This window comes from Antennarius striatus, chromosome 24, assembly GCF_040054535.1.
Source record: "Antennarius striatus isolate MH-2024 chromosome 24, ASM4005453v1, whole genome shotgun sequence".
NCBI classification, from domain to species: Eukaryota; Metazoa; Chordata; class Actinopteri; order Lophiiformes; family Antennariidae; genus Antennarius; species Antennarius striatus.
Window position 1 is genome coordinate 4,307,986 of NC_090799.1, and position 22,565 is coordinate 4,330,550.

At 44.4% G+C, this 22,565-nt stretch overlaps 1 protein-coding gene across 4 annotated transcripts in view; it reads left to right on the top strand.

The window, feature by feature from the left end:
- Positions 1-22,565, top strand: part of pard3ba (par-3 family cell polarity regulator beta a) — a 118,788-nt gene that overhangs the window by 87,877 nt on the left and 8,346 nt on the right. For 3 of the 4 annotated variants that reach the window (XM_068309518.1, XM_068309516.1, XM_068309520.1), the window contains 2 exons: positions 6,463-6,574; positions 19,162-19,232. In XM_068309518.1, coding sequence (XP_068165619.1) covers positions 6,463-6,574; positions 19,162-19,232 — 183 coding nt within the window. Of the gene's footprint in view, positions 1-6,462; positions 6,575-7,018; positions 7,233-19,161; positions 19,233-22,565 lie in introns of those variants that run through there. The other variant, XM_068309519.1, reaches the window with a different exon arrangement.

Here is a 22,565-nt window from a genome sequence, read left to right on the forward strand (position 1 = left end):
GATAAAGAGAGAAGTTGGATGTGGAAAGGAGACAGATGGGGATGGAAAGAAGTGACAGACGGAGGGACGGGGTAAAAAGAGTGAGCAGGAACAAGTGTGCAGAGGAAGAGGGAAGAAAGATACAGCCAAAATGTTCAGGGAGAAGGAAAAAAAAAAGCATGTTCAGAGTAAATTTGAGAGGAAAGAAGTGACAGAGGAGAGGATGCAGACAAAGAGGATGGAGGATAATTAGCCAGGGTCTAGCAGTCTGACAGGTCCGTTAGACCACTTTAGTTGGTGGTGGGTACTTCATTACCAGACTGTTTTCTCCCTCTTCCTCGCTTACTTTCTCTCTATCTTTCATCCACTCCTGGTGTGTCCATCCTCCTTTCCCCGTTGTGCTCATAATGTATAATAGATTGCCTTTAGCATTAACATGATGGATTAGGAGCAAGTTTTGGTTTGAGTGTGGGAGGCAGTGTACAAAGAAAGACGTTTGTTAGTCTTTGTAATACAATCGACTAAATTTAAAGGTTTAAAGTTCACATTTATTGACGTATAGGAATGGAATTATTTTACTTTTTTTTTCTTGTCAGTCCCTTAAAAAGAATAAAACTAAGTATTATTCTTTAACAAGTGCTATCTGTGAAGTCATCTGCAGCTTGTCCTTTTATGGAATAACTAAAAAAAAAAAAAAGTAAGATTAATTTAATAATTCCAGAAACAAGTCAACATGAATTCTGTTTGGGGTTTTTTTTTTTTTTGTGACAGTATCCTAGTTGTGGATGCAAATTAATTTGATTTTTTTGTTGTTGTTTGTTTTTTACAGCTCATCTCTTATAATTCATGATTTTTTTTCCCCCCGTCCGTTTTATTGGTTATGATAAATGCTGAGATGAGTTTGTCTGAAAAATTTATTTGAAAGAGAAAATGAAGGTGGACGGTAAAATGATTTTCCAAAACATCTGTTGTAAACATCCGTCACAGTTTAGAGACCAACACGTAAACATCTTTATCCCATCTCCACAGAGCTCTATGAAAATGGGTTCGGTGGTATTTTTGTAATTGTGGAAAATGTTTTTTCCACATTTTATATCAAAGTTATTGAAAATAATTTTTGCCAAAAATTAATTAACAACATCTTTATAAAAGGAAGGATGACACAAAAATAAATGAATATGTAAATATGTCAACTTCAGTTTACCATTAAATACAGTCAGTGTCCATCAGATGTATCCATCCACACCTATTTCCCATCATCCATCCACACCCACTGGTGTTTCCTCTTTCTGCTTCTACTCTCGCGGTGCCACCTGCGGCGTGGACGAGGGCGCTCATTCACAAAGTCGCTCCATCTGTTAAAACACACACAACCAGCCGTGAGGTTGGAAAGTTCTCCCTTTGCACAGATGCACACACACGGTCAGAGTCGGAGGCGCACACACAGCCGCCCACATGTAAGGAAGCCCAGTGTAACCTAGCAACAATGCAGTGTGTGTGTTTATGTGTGTGTGTGAGTGTGTGTGGTCCAGTGGGTTTTACACTGCTGCACTTAAAACAAAAGTCACAAAAAGTGAGGGCAAACACGCCTCCACATTGTGTTCCTGTGAAGTTCTTGATCGCCGTAGACTTATTGTTTCCTCGAACACGTTTCTTAACATCGCTGACATCTAACAGCTTTAACGACACGAGGAGAAAATACCTTAATGCTAATATAACTCCATCCGAGTGCTTCTAATGTGCCTCTATGCATTGATTTGCTGGTATTCACATAGTTTTGCCTTCTCAGATAAGTAAGTGGCCCCTCTGCTATCGTCTTGTCAAAGCCTTCAACACTGGGCTCCCAGCACTGTCTCCCTAATTTACTGTTGGACATTTTCATTACGCCCTCAATGGCAGGTGTGTGCAGTGATGGGCGTCACATTTGATTAGAGCTGCACCAGAGGCTGACCTGTGGAAAGAAAAAGGTTAGTTATGCTTGTCAAATTTTATTAGCCAGAAGGCAGTCTTTGTAGCTCCAGCAAGAAGAGGGGAAGATGAGATGAAAGAGGAGTGCGAAAGTGAAAGATCCAAAGTGCGGAGTTGTAACGACGCACCGTAGTGCTAAGAAACCAGAGATAAAGGTGAGATTGTGAGACATGTAAATGAGAACTCTCCTGCGTTTCCACCGTAGTTCAAGCAGTGGCACGAGGAAAACAAGCGTCGAAGTTTACCTGACCTCCAGGGTCCCTGAATAGTGTTGATTTTCATTTTCTCCGCTCCATTTTGGTGCAATGAAGTTTTCTTTCCTTATAGACAGACAATGCAGGAAACAAACAGCCAAAAAAAGTGTAAAGGTGACATCATATAAGGAGACGTTCCATTAAGATGGATGCAGAAATTCCGTTTTTTTTTACGTATTCTGCATGCTGTTGATCTAGTTGTATGGCAGTTTTTGCCTGAGGAAAAGCGCAAGAAAGACTGTTGTTCCCTTGAAAGCAACACATCATTAGTAGAGACTACATATAGTCATTTTGCTCCTTCAAAGCGTCTTATATTGTTTTGCTATCTGAGCAAATAAATTACTTCTTTTTTCATTCAATCATTTTCCAGCTTTTCCCCGTGTCTGTGGTCAGTTATTGAAGAAACTGGTTGTTAGATTGTGAGTCAATGAGGTTTTATTCTTACTACTGTTCACTTGTCCAGTAACAGAAAGCGGATAAGTGACACGTAACGTCTGTTATGGTGGCGGTATCCTCAAAGGAGAATCGCTCGAAAGTCCTTTGGTATATTTGAAATACTTGTGATCAGACTTTCCAAATAACTTCAATAAAAAATAACTTTTATTTGAGAGAACTGAGTTATTTATTGCTGTATTGTAGCCTTTGGTTGATCAGAGAGCGGTTTCAAGACGTAGCAAAGGGCTAGTGCTGCTAGAACATTGTAGTCTTGTTCTGTGGAGCACTCCTCCTGCTGACGGAGCAAGGCCAATTTTATTTTAGAAATAAAATTAAAAAAAAGAAGAATCAACTTTTTTTGTTAGAAGTTTTCAAGAAAAGCTGGTATCATACTGTTGAAATGCAGCGTGGGAAGAATCCATTGCGTTCGGAAGCTCTGCTGCAAAGGTTTCAAGAATCTTCTGTTGTCAGTTTCAAGTTAGATCTATTCTAAGCTTTAACCTGTTACACACCATATCTATTCTTCACCATATCTACTAAACCGATAGGCGCGACATCGGTGGCCCCTTCTATTTCCGAGCCACACTTGAGGATTCAGTAGGACTCAAATGAACTGATGACCCACCGGAGTTTAGTACAGCAAAACACCCTTCTTTATGTTTTTATAGGGTATCAGTAACAACCTCTTTGTTTCCCCATCGCTTCCAGTTTGGAGCTCGACTGAGTTTCTGTCCGACTCCATTCTCAACACTTTGATGTGTGCTTACCTCCAGCACACAGGCAGCAAAACAGAAACTGCCTGCCTGAGCTGTTCCCCCCAGTGTGTTGTGTTTAAATCAGCTGGCCACAGCAAGAAGAAGCCACCAAACAAGCCGGCGGCGGAGAACACTCCTAATTAGTCTGCCCCCACACTGGCTAACACCACAGGATAGTTGCTTCCCTCACACTCTCTCCGCTCGCTCGCAAATCGCAGACTGTTTTGTTCTCACTCCAGTTCTTTCTCTTTTTCTTGAACTCATTTCCAAGTTTCCGTCTCTCTCTTCTTCTGTGGCTGTTTGTTCTGTCATTCTGTCCTCTGTGGTATCTTTCATTTCCTGCCCCCGTGTCTCATCTTCCTCCTCTCTTTTCTCAGCCTCCATATGAATGCATGAGAAGGTCACGCATAAAGCATTTTTTTTTTCCCCTATCAAGTCTGCATTACGCCGAGCAAACACAAAAAGACCTAAACTGCTAAAAGTGCAAAAACCAGCTTCAAATAAATCCATACTTGGAAACAATAACTATTTGATGTGGGATCCGTTTCAAATATCTATTATTCATTGAAAATCATGCATTCTAATTTGTTGAAAAATGGATGCATGCAAATCTCTGACCTCATAATTTAAAAGAAAAGTTTGTGTTCAGCATCTCAGTCTGGATCCTTCCCAGAATCCACCACATCCTCCCCGTCCTCCATGCTGCCTCACCACAACATGTCATTAAAAGTCTGTTCAAAATTAGATATTCCACTAAATGAACTTGAAAGTAGGACACATCTGATGTCGTGTGCGGTTTAGCTAATTTAACAAAATGAGATCGTGATTTATTTCTTATGTATATCTTCACGGCGGTCTCAGACGTACAAGATCGCCATTTATCACGGCAATCCATCCAGATTTCCTCTTTAATGCTGAAAGTGGGTGAAGACAGACAAATCCAGTCCACGAAAGTTCAACTGGAAGCCATTCAATATTCCCTGTCCTTCTGTTATGTCTCCACTTCAGGCCAAAATGACTAAGTGACTGTCTAGATATTTTTAATTTCCTGAACCCAACACTCATCAGAGTTTCTTGACGTCAAAGTCATTTTAAAACTCTGTTGAGAAAAATTGGAGATGACTAATGCTCAGATCTGTTGTGTTTATTCAACTTACCTCAGGCCTGCAGACAGGCAATCAGCGACAGTTATTAGCTGCTGATGACAAGTGGGGAGCCTACCTGTCTCCTTCTAAACACACACACACACACACACACACGTTCCTCTCCACTTCTTATGTCACTGTTTGGAAAGCAGCCTGCTGAACTGTCAACCCATCAAACCGCCTCCCGACATCCACCCACCCCCACCCCCGCTGTTTTATCCAGAATCAGCCTAAGTCTTCATCCATTAATATGATAATATTTGGCATTGTCAGAGATGGAGGCTGCAGCATAATGAGATAATTACAGTGTTGTTTCATTTGCAGAGCGACACGCACATTCAATCAAAATGGCAACTCTAATTACGGGCCCAGGGATTGGCTAATGGCTACGGTAGAGGAGGGGTGGTGTGAAATAAAATAAATAAATAAATAAAAAAAGGACTCAACTTGGCTCCATCCATTCTCGGAGGGGTCTGGTGGACGACAGAGGGCGAATCAGAGTAATAAAGATCAAGTAATCAGGGGGGAAAAAATGAAAGAACACGATGAAGAGTGAATGTTTTCTGCACTGCGCAACGCTGCAGAGATTACTATTGATTAGCTTTGTGTTAAGACCCACCATTAAATCAATCTCAAGAAGCAACAATTAGCGCCGCGTTCAGTTTAGTGCTGCCTCAGATATCCGTCTTCATAAAGCATCTGGAGTTTCATCGCACAACTTTTGAAAAGTTGTTGTTATTTATTTCTGGTTGACGGAAGTAAAGATTGGAGTTTGCATCTCAAGCGACAAGACGACAAGAATTCTGCATGTTGGTGTCAAATAATTTGCATCGAGCGTCTGTGACAGTCTTCTGTCTCCAGAGTGCGCACACAGTCGTAGCATGTTCAACCTAGCAAATTACATGGATTAACTGAACACACACCGAAGGCATGCACACCTTTTACAGTCCTGAAGTTGACACAAACACACACACAGCTTCAGCCAGATTTTCTAATTAAAGGCAGGGTCACAGGAGAGACTTAAACGTCTAAGCTATGGACTCCACTAATGAAGCTCTGTATCGTCTCTCGGCCGATCTCTCTCTCATTTGGGTCAATATGTGCCTCGAGGTCAGACCATTGGAATGTAAGGCGCGGTACCCATTTGATGGAGGTCTGTGTTCACGTATCGCATGTAAAGAAAGGATTTTCTTCTTGGCTTTCTGTTTTCTTTTCTGCTTGTGAGACGCTGAAATAACAATTAAAGCAGTACCTTGAGATACGAGTTATTTGAGATACGAGCCGTCGCTCTGTCCGTGTTTTTGTTCAACGTTCCTGTCTTTACTCTCAGGTGTGTAGCTTATCTAGCATTAAGGTCCAGTGAACATGTTGATGTTCCTATTGACGTTTTGTCCCCATTCTATCCTGACTTCTTCCCTCCTCGCCGCTGTTATTTCCCCATCTTGCTGCTGAGGTTTTCTTCTTTTTCACTGTCTGGTTGCTTTCTGCAAAGGTCAGATCATTTGGTTGTTGACTTGTCGGTACGTCTGTGGTTCAATTGAGAAGAGGGTTACATCGGTCTACGCGTTTTCAGAAGAAAAGGCACATCCATCAAATGTTTTTACTAGTTTTTGTTGCAAGTTTTTCCACCTTGGTTTTCTGTCAGTTGCTTAAAGTTCAGTTCAGGCCCTGGTGTCTTCACGATGGCAGGATTTTCTGGGTATTATATCAGCCTGTCAGTCAGAGGTTGTCACTGAGCAAAAGAAAATCGATTGATATGCAAAGAAAACCTTGAATGCTACGTGTTCTTCACTTTTAATTCCCATCTGTGCTGTGCTACATGTTTATCATTTAAAATGAGCCACAAAATCAGGGAATAATTTAATTCAATATTAGCTTCTCCTACCCCCTGCCATTATTTACACTTCCCTCCACTCCTCTCTGCAGCGATCCGCGTCTCCAGGGGTTACGTCGGGAGTACCAGCAGGCGAGAGCCGCTCCGGGCTACGACGAACTCGATGCCGCACGTCGCCGAGTCCTGGAGCACGACCCACAGCGGGTGAGTGTTCACGTCTGCGGGGTCCAAGGGGCAGATCCTGTAGTGTTTCCAGTGCAAAAAAATACATTTATAATGAGAATATTCTTTTTTTTTTTTTGTAAGATCTTATTTGTGAAAAGGGTTTTGAAGTGACATTCAGATCACGTGGGACACGAGTGTGGTGTGAAATGTTGGGAAATATGGGTGTTTGTGTCTCCACAGCTCTCAGGAGTCTCAGCCTGTTTTCCCCTGTGCCTTTTCAGGCTATTTTCAGCTTTCTTGTTAACATTTTGAGTTGCTGTGTGCCACTGAGGCGGCGCCCATTCTCCTACTCATTTAGTTTATGGAGAGATCTATTAGACCGGTGACATTTCCATCCACCCTTTCCTTTAGTGCTAGCCTGCGAGCGCCTCTTTTTCTTTCTCTTGTAAGCTCTTGCTTCTCCATTTTTCTTTTTCCTCTCAGGTATTGTTTGTTCCGCTTCTTCCTCTCCTCATTTTGACAAGAACAACAACGTGTCTTCCCCTGTAGTTGCCTCTTCTCACCAAGCTGCACCACTAAATGTCCCTGAACCTGTATCGATCCAGCCTGAGGAATCATTTCATTTACCTCCATACACTCCCTAAGTCAGCATACTTGCCATGGAAATCAATAGCCATTTATCTGCCATTTTAAAATGGGATTTTTTTAATAGCAAGCCCAAGGATGCAGAAAATCGCACTTTGATCTAAATCGGAAACTGAGTCTGCGAAGTTATTTTCCCGAGAGCTGGTTTCTCATTCATTAGGGGACACAGCTAAGCAAAGAAGCAGGGCGATGGGATGGATTTACTGACAGCGCTGCCGATACCGGATCACCTGACTCAACCTACATCCTGCTGCGTTCCGTTATTGTAGTCTCTGCTTATTGAGCAATGAAGCCCTGAGAAACAGTCTTCATTAGACGCTCTCAGACACACACTGCTCTGTGTGAGGTACAATTACACATCCCTGGGCAAAAAAATATTCCTAACTCAGTTCTCAGTTACTCAGTCGGGTGGTGAAACGAGCGCCACCTCTGATCCGGTTGTTGTTTTCCACCCCAAAACAATGATTGGGATGTCAATGATTACGTAGCTCACTGAAGGTCCTGCTTATGAAACACATACATAGTGCAAACAGTAAAGCACTGAACCATTAAGGACAGAGAAAAGTAATGAAACACAACACATCATCACGTCGGATTCGTTCTTTCCATGTCCCAACCTGCAGTAAACTCCATCCTCTGGGATTTTTTTGCTTAAAAAAATTTTTTTTTTCATGTCTGATTTGGGAAAAAGAATCCACACTAATATTTTTCCAGTTCATCGAACTTCCACCATTTTCACAATTGTTCTAATAAATCAACACAGGCGCAGATACAGAAGAATGACCAAATACTCTGTTGTTGTATTAACATTTACTGTTCAAAGGTAGATCTGGTACTTCATGATACTTTCATACTTTAGAGTTAGCTTTGATTGTCGACAGTTTCTAGAATACTAAATGAATATAAATAAAGGAAATGTGTAGAAATGTACGTAATGTCTTGGTATTTCTACTTCATCAGGTGTTGATAGAGTTCCACCAACACACATTTCCTGAGCATAAAGCAGTCCACTTGAGCGCGGTACTTCCTCACTAGCTACGACCTTGTGCGAATAGACTTTTAGCCGCCGCCTCCACCATTACTGCTCTTTCATAGCCGGCCGTTTCTGTTATGCTGATCGTTTAAAAAGGCTTTCCTAGCGTTGCACACAAGGACAGGTGTGTTTATGTATGATTTAAAGACAAAATGTGTTTGGTTCTATTTACTCTTCTAGTCCAGGGAATCCTGAACCAAAGCTGGCGTGAACAAAAGCAGGGATGAAAGACCGGTTGAAGAGTCTTTTCATGCCTGTTTATTCTGTCTCCTCCGTCTCAAGGTGGAGTCTCTGTGTCACCGCTCAATGTATTTTCCTCATTTCCATCCTCCATCCTTCTGTGTCGGTCTCTCTCTAATTTGACCCTTCCTTCATGTTCCCTGTCTGTGGATAGGTCACACTTGTAATCATGACAATCACTGTCCCCCCTCGCTCTGTCCGTTCTCTCTCTATGCTAATGATAGGCTCTCTAATGTTTTAATGGCCAATTAGGCCACTAAAGAACATGGGGACTTTCTTTTTACACACTTCTATGATCTATAGGATGGGTTCAAAATGACTTTTCACAGGATGACATGAAATTATAGCCACGGAGACTTTTTGATGTCATTTTAAACTTGGTTATTTCGCGAACTGGCTGCAGCAGTTAAACTGATCTATGACAGCTATCTCTTTTTGCCCCTGGATTTGGAGAAACTTCCTGAATCCCGAGTTTCCCATAATTCAACAAATACAATCAACACATAATTCCTCCCTGCCCCACAAACACGAGTATCTTTTTAGGTCATTGGCTGCCAGCGCTGAACTAATTTCTCTTCTACTAGAGATCTGAGAAACAACAACCCAGGTCACAAGTCAGGTCCAATCTAAGCTGACCAATCAGGTTGGGTCCTGTTGGTTTGCTTAACTGTGTGGGACTGATTTTGATTGGATCTTTTTCTTTTCTCGAAACTTAATGTAATTCAGACGACAAATCATTAATAATGTTTATTATTATAGCAGCAGAACGTATTTAGAGTTTGGCAGTTCCAACCTCTTCCACTCCCCTCAGATATGTGTTAAATGGTCAGATTTGTATATTTTTATTTTCACTTTATTTTCTCTTTTGGGTCAGGTGCTGCTGCTCATGACTGAACTTGGTGTGTAAAAATTTTTCACATTTTTAAATCATTCTTTTTTTGAAAATATAGACTCTTGGTAATCAAATGACATAAATTTTTTAGATTTGCAAGAAAATCATGTCATTTCCTCATTCTACTCAAATTTTTTCTACCATGATCATGTATTTCTGAAATGTTTTGCCATTCATTTAAAACTATCCTTAAAAAGTAATTGTGATATTTTCTACCCAGGGAGGAAACGAATGAATGCTTTCATTCTTCTTTTGACTCCTTGTTGGTTCATTTGCCCCCTAGTGGTCATTCCTGGACGCCCCAAGAACATCAGCGGTTGTCCAGGAAACACGTCTTTTGACACAGCTGAAGCAGCCTGGAAGCTGCGTGTGTCTGTTTACTCCCATCATGATTGCCTGTTTATTACAATGTAAATTTCCTTAATGTGCATTTCAGCTGACCATGCATAACCCGGTCAGCAGAAATGAGTGATGCCTCAGTGAACCGGAGTCCTGTTTACACACTGCAGCAACAGAACAGGAGAAACACACATACACACACACAAACTCACTCATCCCATCTTCAACTCATTACCTCGTAAACCATAAACAATGCCGGGTGCTCATGTGACACCTTAATGAACACAGAAGTCACGGAAAACCTCACACACAACGACAACACGCTCTGAGTCGTTTTGAAAACACACAAATGAAAAGCTCACACAAATCCAGATACGACTTGTCATCCGCCGCGCAGCTGCGGGTTTTTTTTTTTTTTGTACTTCTCTCTAATGTTGCGCGTGCGGACATCCATCACCTTGATGATATTTTAATGTCACATCCTCAGGCAGTCTCAATCTCTCCCCTTCTCGCTTGTTTTACCCCCCCTCCCTCCCACACGACGGCCATCACTTCATAAATAAACCCCCACATCATTAAGTAAACACGCACCAGCCTGTCACGGTGATAGATGGGCTACACACACACACACACAAACACACACACACACGCGTACTGGCAGTGGTGATCTGCACGGGGCTCTTCATGCCCACAGGCGATAGCCCCCCATTTCTTTTTGCGCCTGCAGTGGTAATGAACACACACGTATTCATCTGTCATCTCACACCGATCTAAACGCTCAAATCATTAAAGACGATCAGCGCAGCGTCCCAAAGAAACGTCGGAAATACTGTTAAAAATGTGTCGCCGGGGCTTTTTTTTGGTCCCACGTTGATATTTAGTTGTGTTTACTGGTGAGATTCCTTCATTCCCACTCTGTCCCAGTCACTACCCATCAGTGCTTTCACCTGAGAGCCCCCCCCCCCCCCCAGTGCTACATGTCTTCCTCAGCAATTCAGACGGAACACACACTCTCATGGAGCGCAGGTGTAACAGTACTGGTAGACTTTTCCCCGCTGTTTGCCTACAGTACAAGAAGCTGCCATGAAAATGGTGTAGCCCAGAAGAAAGGTTTCGCACGAAGACGAAAGGGGCACCCCAGGGAGAGGAATGGGTGTGTAGGTGTGTGTGTGTGGGTGGTGGGGGGTGGGATGTGAGTGGAATTAGAAACAGGGAAGCGGAGTGGCGACGACGCAGCCAGTCACAAGAACAGGAAGTGAGTGGAGAAGAGAGAACATGTGTTTCTGAGAAAGGATGGAGACACTGGGAACATGACGAAGCAGCAGAAAAGTTGATGCAAATGAGACCCAGAGAAGGGGATGATGGGTAGGATAACGGGGGGGGGGGGGGTGTTGGCAAAAGGAGGAGACAGATGGGAATGATGGAGTGACATAAACAACCAGAGGAATGGATCGGTGGAGGAAGAGGAAGACCTGGTGGCATGTCAGGAGCCCCCCCCAGGTTGTTTCACCCTTACCTAAATAAAAGACAATCACATTCAGGATTAAACATCCCATAATACGCAAATTTCATCCTTGTTTTTGCTTGACTGGTTGTTAATGTTGGGTTCCAGATGAAGCGATTGTCTCCATCCTGTCCGTGTTGCATGACGACCGCTTTAAGATTTAAATTTGTTCGACTCGATTTTACTGTAAAAATTGACTTCCGTAGATGAATCAGGGTCTGGCTGTGAAACAGGAGGTTGTTTGTTTGAATCCTTTTGCTCACTCTGATGAAAATATGAAGATTTGGATTTACAGACAAGGGATTGAACAAAGAGATGAGAGAGAGAGAAGGGAGAGAGGGGGGAGAGGGAGTGAGAGCAGCTGGTCTGGGGGAGTTTCTCTGAAGGAGGTTCCACTAATGTTAGCCTAATGGTAGCGCTAACTGGGTTAGCATATGCCCTGCAACTGTCTGAGTGTGTGTGTGTGTGTGTGTGTGTTTTTCCAAGGCACCTGCATGATTTTCATAATGAGGAAAACGAAGACACACACAACCACATGTCACTGAGGACACACACCATCACACTGAGGACACGCTCGGTTACCCAGTTCATATGTTTAGACAATAAAATCTCACCAGTGTTGAGTATCTGGTAACTTAAATTTGAAAACCCAATTTCAAATTTTAAATCTCTTGCAGCGTGAACCCGACGTAAACAACGAGGTGTGTCACAACGTAGACTACGACATTCCGTGTCTGACTTCTCTTGATGGAAATATGGAGCTGGCAAATCACAAAGGGATATAAAAACACCAACATCTGAATTGCATCAGGCATGTCAGTAACAGCCGACCAGCGTGAGCAGCAGCAGGACACACACTCTCGATTTAACGCGACAATCGATAACACACCTGTGAGTTTCCTGCCATAAATGTCAGAATGTCCGCTGTGGCGTCAATCCGTCGAGCCCGAGGGAGTCAAGATCTTTATTCAGTCGCTGCTGCGTTGGACTTGAGTTCGCCTACAGTTTGGACTAAAAGTCTAGATTGTCTAAATACCATTGCAAACTCTACACACACACACACACACATATGGAAAGGTTTATCGATCACTGGGATCTGAAGTCTTTTTTAAACAGCCTGAACAACGTTGGCACCAACGCACCCACAATTCCAGAAAATCCACATTGGATCTCCAAACATTTTTTTTTTCATGCACATGTTCTATAATAGAAGAGTAACAATCTTAAAACACACAAATAGGACATAATATAAACGAGTCTGAACCAAAGCTACAAACTACATACTTATTATAGCTGAAACATTTTATAAGACTCCAAAATAACTCGATACACATTCAGGAATATAAAGGCAACATGGGCCTATACACACACACACACACACACACACACACACACACACACACACACACACACACACACACACACACACACACACACACACACACCTTTAGGGAGAAAGTCCCATATCCCTGATCTGTTTTCCTCATGACCTTTTCATAGATCACCTTAACTGAATGCTCCAGCACACATACACACACACACGCACTTTCTATGACACACACACACACACACACACACACACACACACACTACATTGCCCACCGTCCTCATGTAGGGGCCTGTGCTGATTAAAGACTGCGAGGCGGTGCAGGCTCTCCGGACCCGGCTTGGTGCTATTCTGGCCCGTGTAATTACACATGTCCTCGCCACAAGTTAGTGTTTGGATCATACACCCCTGAATTTCTCTTAACAAGCTACTACCGGAAAACTGACTGAACAGCAAGAAAATGATAGGGAGGAATAAGGCAAGAAGTTGAGTTGACAGGAGTCTGTTCTCTTTTTTTATACGTAAGACTTTAGGTAATGATTATAAAATAAAAGTAGTGCTGCAAACAATTCTTCATCTCACAAACCATTCAGTCCAATATTTATTTTGTTTTAGGAGAGATAAATCTAGGGTTTGCAATGCAAATTCAGTCATTTCTCGCACTGTTGCGTTCAAACGTTCCAAAATAACATCGACCAGAAACGATGCCGCATGAATATTCTGAAAGAAAAATGATAAGCTTTTGAAAGATGCAAGATTACACCTTGTGCACATTGATTGTTTGCAGGTCAACTTTGCACATTTATCAATATCAAGCAAATGTAATAGAAATCTTTCTGAGGGATTTGCTTTGGGCTATGAAAATACGGATCCAGTAAACACACTGTTGTAGTTCCTGTGAAGCCAAGATGTTGAACAAAGTCTCATTTCTTTAAGAGTTTCCACATCTTTTTTTTTTTTTTTTTTAGCTTTTTGACCACGTATACCGTTGAACGTCCTTTGCTGTTGGCTTTCACAGAATTTTTTAACATTCTCCAACTCCTCCCAACTCATGCTCATTCTCCTGGGATGCAAAGACGTGAGCGAACGTCTCATCGGAGCATCATGTCCTATCTTTTCACACTCATGGTACCTTTCTCCCGCTTTCCTCTTTGCACAATCTCAATGAGTGATTCCAACCACGGCTCCTCCTCTCTGTCCTTGTCTCATCCCTGAGGCTCAACACCAACCTCCCCCCTTCTCTTTTGTTTTAAGTTACTTCATTCCGATGCTGCGCAGCAGCCGGGTGTGGATTTCTTCTCCCCTCACAGCCCTATCTAGCCCAACAAAATGCCTGCAGGGACTTGGTGTCTGTCTTATCCCCGCAGCTTGTCTCTGGCCTCTGGGCAAACTGCAGAGTCTGATCTGTCGACAGGTTGATAGAATTCTCCAGATCACCTCTTCACCTGCTTCCCAACGAACCTCAAAGATTGTCACTACTCTGAGTTTGATTTGGAAAAGGGAAGGTTCACAGAGGTCGGCGCGATTTGTGCGTCTCTTTGCTGAGGTGTCGACCCCACTAAAAGAGGCGTTTGGGTTCAGACGGAGGGGGACTGATCAGATTGAAACTTGTTTCCTGAGCTCTAGTCAGACAAACATGGAGATGACATCTGGATGAATGGATGCGACTCTGAACACACACAGGTCTTGGAGGCGGTCGGCGTCAGAATATCTGAAGGTCAAACACTTTGACCTCAGCGAAGACTCTTATATCAGCCCAGTGACGAGTAAACTTAACTCTCACTTACATCCCTAGGATATATCTGTTTGGATATCACCTGAAGAGAGAAGGCTTAAACGATCCATACACAAGCACACACACACACACACACACTCACGCACACACACTGGCTCACAGGGGTGTTTGGATGTCATTTCAGTGAACAGTGGGGAGAGAATATACCCAGAGGGTGAGAGGAACAGGGACACAGCCAGCACAAATAAACAACAGCCCATGGTCAATGCCATGGCCACACACACACACACACACATGGAAGAGTTTTAAGATGCCTGCTGATTTCAAAGTCACATGTTAACAGGTTCCCTGACTGCAAGCTGCTGATTTGGTTGAGTGACAGTCTGATCGACATGAAACAGAGTCATGCGGCTCTTTTTTGTAACACGTCACAGGAAACCGCCCGGTTGTGTCATCCTGAAGATTCCAGTTAGGAAATGTTTGTGTTTGATGGCCACTTGAACAAATCAAACACACTAGAGTTGCATAATACGTTTTGCTTGGACATCTGCGCGCTAGGAACCGGTGGAATCGGTGCATTTCCCAAAGGGCGTAAAGCGTCGTTTTGATTGTGTGCTTCCGTCGGTGCGTGGAAACGCCTTCGGTTTATTTAGAGCTCAAATTAAAGGGTCTGAAAAGTTTGAGCCGGAGCAAATTTATTCAGACATATTAAGCCGTCTGCACAGACGCGCACAAGCAAGTGATGAAGGTAAACAAGAACACGCTGAACTCTTCGATATCTAATGAGACGACACTCTCTTTTCTCCACCTGTTATATCTGAGGCGACGTTAAATGTCAAGCACACACACATCCGTCCAGTCGGACCTGAACCGGCTCTGTATGGAAAATGTAAAGGCCTTTCTGGGGTCAAGAGTTGAAGCCTAAACAAAACACCAACAATGAAGACAATTACCAGCAGATTGGACCATTACCAAAATAGACTGCATTCCAGTCTGAGTGTGTGTAACCTTTGGTCCGTGTGTGTGTGTGTGTGTGTGTGCCATCTGCTGCTAACGAGTTCAGAGTGAGTGGGGTCCAGGTGTGGGAGTGTTTAGTGTACACTGAGGGGCAAGTGAGACTCCTGTTTGACACACACACACACACACACACACACACACACACACACACACACACACACACACACACACACACACACACACACACACACAGACTCATAGTCTCCTAATACCACATAATAGCTTGTGCCAACAGACTGGATTTGACCAGCATGAAAGAGATGCTTTGACCTTTTTGAGGTTTAGTTGGTTGTTAGGCGGTAACAACGCTAAAAATCCGCCTTACAACAAGATCGCACATTTAGCGTTTTGTTCAGAAGGTTTCCATCGGGTCCGGGCCGACCGAAAAAAAAAAACACAAGGAGGTGGGAAAGAAAGCAAAGAAATAGAGAATCTGGGGTATTGGTAAATTCACTCTCTGCTGCTTTTCGACGAATTCTAGATCTGCCAATTTGATTTGAAAATGCCATTTCACTCTGATAACATCGTCCTCTTTCTTTTATGTCGTTTTTCTAAAGATCTCAGTCTAATCTGAAACACCTGAACGAGAGAAAATAGCTAAATTCCGTTCTTTTCCTCCTCCTTCGGTCGACAAACTCAAACTGCATCGGCTTTGGTCAACAGAGGGACAGACTGCATCAATTACAGGTCAACCCTTACGCCTCAGGTCGGGTGGGTTTGGGTCACCTCAGAAAAACGTTTCAAAGCTTTGGGCGGCCTTTTGGTATCCTAAGTTTCAGGAAGCAGGTCAGAAAGTGACAAAAACAGCATTCCAAGTCGGTTATTAATGACTTACAGATTGACTTACAGAAACATTGCGTGCGATAGTCCTTTTTCCACCTTTTTTTGTTCCCCTCTCCATCACTTGTTTGAGATACAGAGAGAAAAACATCCACATCACAGTTCACAGTTCACATCTTTAAAGAAGGTATATTCGTTCTGCTATTGCGCGATGAGGATGAAAGGGATCAGCACCTACGAGAGTCACGCTACTCTGAACGTTACTTTTGGCCATATTCCGACGAATTGTTGTAAATTCTACTGAGTTGTTTAACTACGGCTTTCCGATTTTCCACCTGCAGGACATCAAAAGTAAAGGCGTCCAGCAGAGAATCATGATCCATGTATTTTCCCCTCATATTTCATCATCATCATCATCATCATCATCATCCGGAGGCAGCAGTAGTTTGCGTTTATGTCTCCAAAAGTCCATCTTTTTTGTTTTACGTCCAACTCCGCACAAATCTTTTACCGACTTTCCCGTCAGTTTTCCCGCCCCGTGCCAGCGCAATTCTCTCCTTCCCCGTCTTTTCTGTTACCCTCGTCTCCCATGGGGGAGTCATCAGAATTTAATCACCGTTATTGTCTGGGAGGAGGGGGCTGGATATCTGCTGGATGCTGCGTCACTCGTGCCAGACGGACGCGGACGCGTGGAGCTGAGGTTGCCAACAGGAGGTGGGCACGGGGGCGCCAGGCAGCGGCTCCACACTGAGACACGCGCTTCATTAGCATCCGAGACGGATCGAGGGAGGACGAGAGAGATGGATGGATGGAAGGAGGAATAAACGGCAGAACAGGAGGCTAATTATGCCGTTTGAAAGGAGATGGCAAAGGGAAGCGAAGTGGAAATCTCGGGATCTTAGTCACAGGATGAAAGTGCTGCTTAGGCATTGTGTCAAAACACAAGGACGCTCATTTGAGGCTTATTGTATATATGAGCATCGCAAATTTACAGCGGAGCCAAAAGTGCTCCGAGAAATTCATTTCCTGAGCTCTGGCAATACTTTCTGATGAATACGACAGCTGTGCTATTAGAGTTGATTGGTGTGTGTGTGTGTGTGTGTGTGTGTGTGTGTATATATTACAATGCGTATCATCTGGCACTGTCGAGCTTTGGCTTTCTAATTTGGAAAAATTGAAAAGTGACTTTCCGCTCGTTCACGCTCGCGCACACACACACACACACACACACACACAACCCCCCCCCGACCGCTCTGCGAGAGTGTTTGTCAGTGGGGTAATGGCGGCGGACGCCATGACTCGACACATTTATCCACTCGTGAGAAGGATCGTCCTCGTGCGTCTGCGCTCGCTCGATGAGAAAGTGTCAAAAAGCGAGAGCCGCCGATCGCACGCCCAACACGTCGATCTTCCAGCGTGACATACATATGATGTCATGATGCTATGATGTCATAGGGTTTGATGGGATGACATCATCGTGCGTGTTGTGCAGGAAATAATCCCACACACGTGATCACTTCCTTCCCCCAGAGCCCGTGAAGACGAGGCCCTTTTTTGTTCGTGACCTCCGTCTCAGAAATCCAGTCTGGCTGAATTTTCCCTTCAGCCTGGATGGATTTCATTTTGCTGTTTTACCAGTTGCCATGGTGAGACCGAGACTTGTTTTGTATGTTTGTTTACTTGTGTGTGTGTGTGTGTGTGTGTGTACGTGTGTTGTGTGCACGCACCACAGCAGTATTTCAAGGCACTTCATCTGCCACCAAAGCAAGCTATCTAATTTGTGGAAATGGGATTCTGCACATAAAGCATTTATATGACAGACATCAACTGTGTGTGTGTGTGTGTGTGTGTGTGTGTGTGTGTGTGTGTGTGTGTTAACAAACCTTCCAGACCTACAGCTACGGGCTGTTATTTTAATAAAATCAATGAAAGAATTTTTTTTTTAAAAACAACCAAAAAAAAGTCACTAATTTTATCTAAACTTTCCATTTTCTTTTTTTTTTAAATCAGAAAATGCTTTGTGTGTGTGTGTGTGTGTGTGTGTGTGTGTGTGTGCGGGCGCACACGTTACGTCACACACACCGATGAAATGTCCGTTGAATAAACAGCGTGTGTTTGCTTGTGAAACATGGCCGCCCAGGAAGTAGATTACACAGAATTAAAACTCTCCTGTCGGCCTCCCCGCTGCCTTCAGGGACGGCTTGTTTAAACGCCCCTCTATCGTTGGAACTGTAAATCATGTCCACATTTATGCAACTCAATGCGACATCTTTTTTTTTTCCCACACGGAATCCATCAATCCACTGGTTTTTTTTTCGGGGGGGGGGTTTAAAAAGAGATATGCTTTCAAAAGAGCCGGACAGACGAGCAGCGCCATGTGATTTACATTTTCATTCCCATCAGGCCGTGCGACGCGGCTTCGTCTCGTGCGCCGGATGGAAACATCTGCGTTCGTTATGTGCTCTTATGTGTCTCTTGACTTTCTCGTCGTCGTCGTCGTCGTCCCCCCCCCCGCGTCTGCAAACGATCACATCGAGCGTAAGATGACAGAAAGGCAGTTCGTCATGGTGAGATCAAGCCGAGTCAACCGACTATGACTGTCCTACCCCTCCACTGCATGACCCTCAATCCACGGTTGTTAGGCAACAAGGAGAGGGTGAGGAAGGGGAGCTTTAACTGGTAACGTCTCCGGTGTTCCAGTATGGATGGAAAACCACCTACAAACTGTACCAGAGTTGTGTTTCTGTGGAATCAATCGCCTCCTGCTGTGTGTAGATGAATATCAACAACAGTAAACTCGCTCTGAAAGGCATTTCTGTGTCCTCTGACTGGAGTGTTTGTGTTATCTGTACACACATGTTCATCATAGGGGCACAACGCTTACATGTGGTTGCATTCACCACATGTGGGGCATTCCGGGGTTCCTCCGTCTCTTTTTTTGTTGTTGTTGTTGTTGTTAGTGACCCCCACAAGGCAGCACACACACACACACACACACAAAACTACTTGATTTACATCCTCAGGGTGAACCTCTAGGTTATGTAGCTTAAGGTTGGGGGGTGCGAAGGGTTATAGCTGCTTGTTTAATACCGTCTTCCTCGTCCCTCCTCACAGAGCGCGCCCAGAGAAACTCGACCCGCCCACCACTACGAGGAGATCGACCGGCCGTACCCCGCCCAGCCCAGGTGAGATCGCTCTGCATGTGCTTCATTCCTCCACACAGGAAGTGAAGGGATGACTTCTCGCTACTTCCTCCCTTTGCCCAACCCCCCCCCCCCTCTCCCCTCAACCCCCACAACTACCACCACACACACACACACACACACACACAAACACAGCACAGACTAATCCTCTTTGGAGCTCATAATTAAATCTGGAGTGTTTGCCTTGGGAGTGTCTACTCATCCCAGGAAGAGGAGCGTTGGGCTCTCCAGAGAGGAGGCGCAGTCAGGAGGATCACAGACGGAGGATGGTTCGCTCTCAGGAAGAATGCATTTAACCTATAGCGCGCCTTTAATTGACTGCACATATTCCTTCTGTTTATTTAAACATCCTCTTGTCAAATTAAGCACATGTGCAGGCAGGCATGCTTTTTCATTTTGCAGCGCGAATGCCAGAATATTCCTCCGACTCGTGAATGTGTGTGTGTGTGTGTGTGTGCACGCACACGCTGAGCAAATGGCTTTTTTTTTTTTTTTTTTTTGACGCTCGCGGCCTCACGGCGAAGTGGAGCATGGAGTGGCACGGCGCAAGGAGGGCGAGAGGAGAGGCATTAAGAAATAGAAGGAACACCGGGATAGAGAGGAGGAGAGTGAGAAAAAAGAACAGTCATTTCACGGGTTATTGCCCCCCCTGATATGACAGGCACCAGGGAGCACAGACATGGGAGGAGAGGGCGTGGGGGTGGGCACTGAGAATCTGGGAGTGAGAAGGAAGGACGCCACCAAGCAGCAGAGGGATGAGATTAGCTACCTGTAACCGTGGAGACAAACGGACACAGAGACAGTCGGACAGAGACCATTACTTATTACTTCCTGTCTCCACGGTAACGCCTCCCCACGCTTTCAGACGGGCAAGAATTACAGCTGCAAATCTGCGTTTTTATCGCCAAAATGATTAATCCATAACAATTTTGGTCATTTGTTGAGTAAACGCTTCAAATATTCTCTCTTCTATCTTCGCAAATGTGAGGATTGGCTTCATGATGTCAGTATAAATTGGATCTGATTGTTAAGTAGTTGGACATATAGAACAATTATGTTTGAAGACATCATCATGGGGTTCTGGGAAGTGATGCGCTTTGAAGCGTGTTCCTCAAGACGCACCTGAAGTATGAGACCAAAAAAAAATGGCTGAAATAATGTAGATTTAACTGCTGGTAGCAGCAGCCGTCACGTCCGTGTCATTAGAAATAAAAAGATAAAAAGGTTTAAATAATGTTCATTACCTCAAGACAAATCCTCATTGTTATTTAACTGTTGCTCGTCTCGTCTTTGAAGTATTTTTAGGCCTTGGACCCAAAGGATCCGATCCGTTTGAAACGCGTACGGTCCGGTTCATCTGCTCGCCTCAGCAGAGGAGCAGGAGCGATAACGGCGAGAGGAAGAGGGAGGTGCCAGATAGAGTTTCAAGTCTTTTCAAACTAGCATGTTTGAGCTCTTGTTTCTGATGTTTCTGTCGAGATAAATCAACCCCTCCTCCGCCCCTCCAAAAGAAGAAAAAAAAGAAACCTTCCTCCGCCATAAATACAGGAGGTGAGAGGAGGAGGAAAGGATGCAAATACATTTCCAGGATTTCTTTTTTTTTCTTTTTTTTTTTCTTCATCCAGGAGGAAAAAAGAGAGAGAGAGAGAGAGAGAGAGAGAGAGAGAGAGAGAGAGAGAGAGAGAGAGAGAGAGCAGACACAGCAGTGAATTGAATGCATTTTTCAAAGTGGAGCTGAACTTTGTGCAAAATCCCCCCGGGGGCTGCCATTATTGAAAGTCATTTCCTCTCAAAATGAGTGTGGCTCCACCATTGGCCTGGCTCTCATTAGCATACATTTGGCCTGTCTTTGTGTGGAGCCGGCTGGGGCTGCAGCTGGAGGGGTGTGTGTGTGTGTGTGTGTGTGTGTTTGCATGAGATATATAGCAAAGCACCTCACAGATGGGAGCATACGGAGAGAGAGGTAAGAGTCAGATGGAAGGGGATGAAATCGAGGCTGAAATCTCAGCGTTCAGGGAGACGTGATATTCAACATTTTAGCCGTGCTGCTAAAAGTTGATTCGTATATTCATGCTCCTCTTTGTGGAAACAAGTAATTTGATAAAAGCGTTGGAGTTTCCACAGTCTGATCTTTTACCTTCTTACTTTCTTCATTACTTTTTGATTGTTGATGAGACATGACGGAATGCCTTATGATAGCAGTGATGATGGGATGACTTGGATTTAGCGCTAAGAGCTACAGGCAACAGCACAAAAAAAACCTGGATGTGGTCGCCTCTCCAGTTTGGCCCCAGGGAGGGTCCTAGTGCTGCTGTGGCTCTCACCTCCCTCTCCTTTGGCCATTAACGCCGGGGCGCAGCTTAGCCCCGCAAGATAGGCTCCGTGCTCGGACACACACACACACACACACACAATTGCATGCGTGCACACGGCCATATGGTGAATATTAACGCCATTACCAATTCAAAGCTGCAGGTCGTGGACGCGGTGACCCCGCCTGGGGTTATCCAATCAGAGCACCCCCTGACCCGCCTACCCCAAGGTGATTGGATTTGGGAGCCGGGTCGGCGTCGCCGGCCGGGGCGGATGATTGGTTGATTAATGTTCGGTTGATGTCCGGCGATTTAGAGAGCACTGCGCTCAAAGCGAGGGGACCATGCTGGCCTCATTATGGTCTGTCACATCTGGACCATTGGGGTGACCCATGGAGAGGGACACCAGGTGTGGGTGTGTGTGTGTGTGTGTGTGTGGCTTCTCAGGCTTGTCGTTTGAGGACTGACTGAATGCACTGCGCTCACACTAAGTGGCCCCCCCTTCAAACCAGAGGGCGACATCTTGATTGTCCACACCAGTCAAGTTTCCTCTGGAATGTCTGGAAGTGTCCCCTGAGGACTCTCGTCATTCCAACCTGCCCCCCCCCACCCCCCACCCCCAATTCAGAGCCGTTTAGGTTTCTGCACCACATATCGGGACACAGTTTATCACCAGCAGGTCATAATGAGACCAGAGACGGACCCGTAAAACCGATACGAAACGAATAAATGACTCTGCTTCCGTTCAGAACAGCACCAATAGATAAGGATGGATGAGAGGAATATTAAAAAATGAAAACCTCATCTAAGATGCTTATAATTACTCATTAAATTCTGCTTGGCTGTGTGATTTTGTGAAGTGGAAATAAACTCCCCAAACTTCCCTCCCACCTCACACGGTCGGGCGGTTTGCATTCATTTCAAAGGTCTCTTATTATTGAATCGGAGTAATTTTGTTTGGAGCTCTCCATGAAGCCTGATGGGTTTTCTCAAGGTCAGCGGA